Below are 2,064 nucleotides of genomic sequence, written 5' to 3'. Positions count from 1 at the left end.
AATGAAAAGTATTTTACTGTGGGTCTTTTACAATTTAGATGCAGATAGTTGAAGAGCTTCATGCTGCACGTGTGGGAAAAAGTGTAGATTCACCTGTGGTGCTGCCTTCTGGAGAGTTAACAAGCATGGAGATTGATTTAGTGGAAGACGATAGACATTGCTCTGCTGGTATACCCTGTGTGTATATGATGATGTCTATGATGTATGCTTTCTTAAGAATGAGTGTGCCAATTCAATTTTTATAATATTTAGATGTAAAATGTTAAAATGTGCTCATTTGCAATAATAAAGTATGGTATATTTCTTTATAGGAATCAGGTGTAATATTTATCTTATCATCATTCATTTTTATATATCTCACATTATTAGGCAATTAGATGTATTTTCTTCTTTTTGTCAAGGGGCAGCAGTCACAGTAATTAGTTGTCTTTTATTCCTGGTAGTAATCATAACTTTTTAACAGTTTCAGCTATGTAAAGCATTGATCAATTCTTCCTACTGGGAGATAGATAATGATATATTATCCAAAATCTATTAGCATACTATTTTGAATTGTATTTATAAAAATAGTAATGCTACATTACATTCACATTGAATTTTTCACTCTACTGTTTTTGTGTGCATTAACATATATGACCCTCACAATAGCTCTATGAAGTAATGCTAATATCTGTTTGCTTTCTTTTACAAGTATTAATTTTTTCAATTATGTTTCACTCAGTATATTAAAATTAGCTTATGATTCCTAAGTGCACAGCTACCAATGGTGAAGGATGGGGTTTTGCAACTGTAATTACTGTAATTACTACTGGGGCATCAGTTTATGTTCTTTCTCTTAAGGATTGCAGTAAATGTGTTTTTGTTTTTGTTGTCCAAAGGACTGCCTTCTCTTAAGAATGTTATCAAAGTTCTATGATATTTAAATTTCAGTTATTAAAGACTGTTATCAAGTGTCATGAAATCCTAATTTTGCCTTCTTTCTCTAGCAAATACTGCTTCAGACAAAAAGCTTCTAATTGTTATTGACACAAATATTCTGATGAATCATCTCAAATTTGTTAGAATTTTGAAGACAACAGAAATACCAGGTATTTATAAAACATATTTGCTGATTCTGATTTTTATATTTTAGTTGATATTTTAACAGTGACGTGGGTTTTTTCCCCCCACAAGTACATTTCCATTTAGATATTAAGCATATGTATTAAGCATAATCAGCTTAACTTAAAAAAAAAAACCTTCACAGGTTAATCTAGCAATCTACATTTAACTCTTCTTTGATTTCCAATACTTTCTCCAACATTCTTTCGACAAATCTGTTAATTTCCATTTTTTTTGTGTTAACTCTTCATTTAGATTGTGAATTCCTTACTTTATAACTTTCAGTTCTCCTACAGCATTTCAACTGAGTAACATAATATTTGTTGACTTCAAAGATATCTTTTTTATTTTTTAGGCTTTGATAGACTTGTGTTAATAATTCCCTGGGTTGTTGTGCAAGAGCTAGATCGTATGAAGGCAGGAAAACTACTAAAATATGCCCAGCAAAAAGCTATACTTGCAGTTCATTTCATCAATGAATGTCTCAAAAATCAAGATAGAAATCTATGGGGTCAATCAATACAACTTGCATCTCAAAAACTTTGTAAGTATCGTTCTTTCATGGTGCTTCCTGGTTAAGATTTGTTTGGGTGCCAACTCATTGGAGGGAAATGGTGCAAAACTTTAAAAACTTTATAACCGTTGGAAATGTGCATGACAAAGCATGGTGATGCTTTGTGGGATCCTTGATTTATTTTTCTGCTTCTCCTAGACCTTCTTAGGTTATGTCTCTATTTTACAGATAGTAACTATTATAGTTTGTGTGCACAGTAGTCTGTAATACAGTACTTTGGGTTCTTTTTTTTAAATACTGTTGCTGAGTGATGAGGCCCATAGTAATCTAGGTTTCTCATCTGTTACTGCACACAGTTAATATGATGTAGAGGCAGGTATTATTTTCCTCTAGTTTAATTTGTAATAAGAAAGTCTTTTTGTAATAAAAGTCTATAGATTTTCTCCCAA

At 31.5% G+C, this 2,064-nt stretch overlaps 1 protein-coding gene across 1 annotated transcript; it reads left to right on the top strand.

Annotated features, from left to right (window-relative positions):
- Positions 1–42: 42 nt before the first annotated feature.
- Positions 43–1,977, top strand: LOC102888136 (transcriptional protein SWT1). Its single transcript, XM_025041885.1, has 3 exons — positions 43–177; positions 987–1,088; positions 1,457–1,977. The coding sequence occupies exons 1-3, from the start codon at positions 126–128 to the stop codon at positions 1,678–1,680; spliced, it is 378 nt and encodes a 125-aa protein (XP_024897653.1). The 5' UTR covers positions 43–125; the 3' UTR covers positions 1,681–1,977.
- Positions 1,978–2,064: the final 87 nt, after the last annotated feature.

Source organism: Pteropus alecto, unplaced genomic scaffold, assembly GCF_000325575.1.
Source record: "Pteropus alecto unplaced genomic scaffold, ASM32557v1 C18885156, whole genome shotgun sequence".
Lineage (NCBI taxonomy): Eukaryota > Metazoa > Chordata > Mammalia > Chiroptera > Pteropodidae > Pteropus > Pteropus alecto.
The sequence above is the reverse complement of the archived record's forward strand: the minus strand, read 5'-3'. Positions and strand labels throughout refer to the sequence as shown.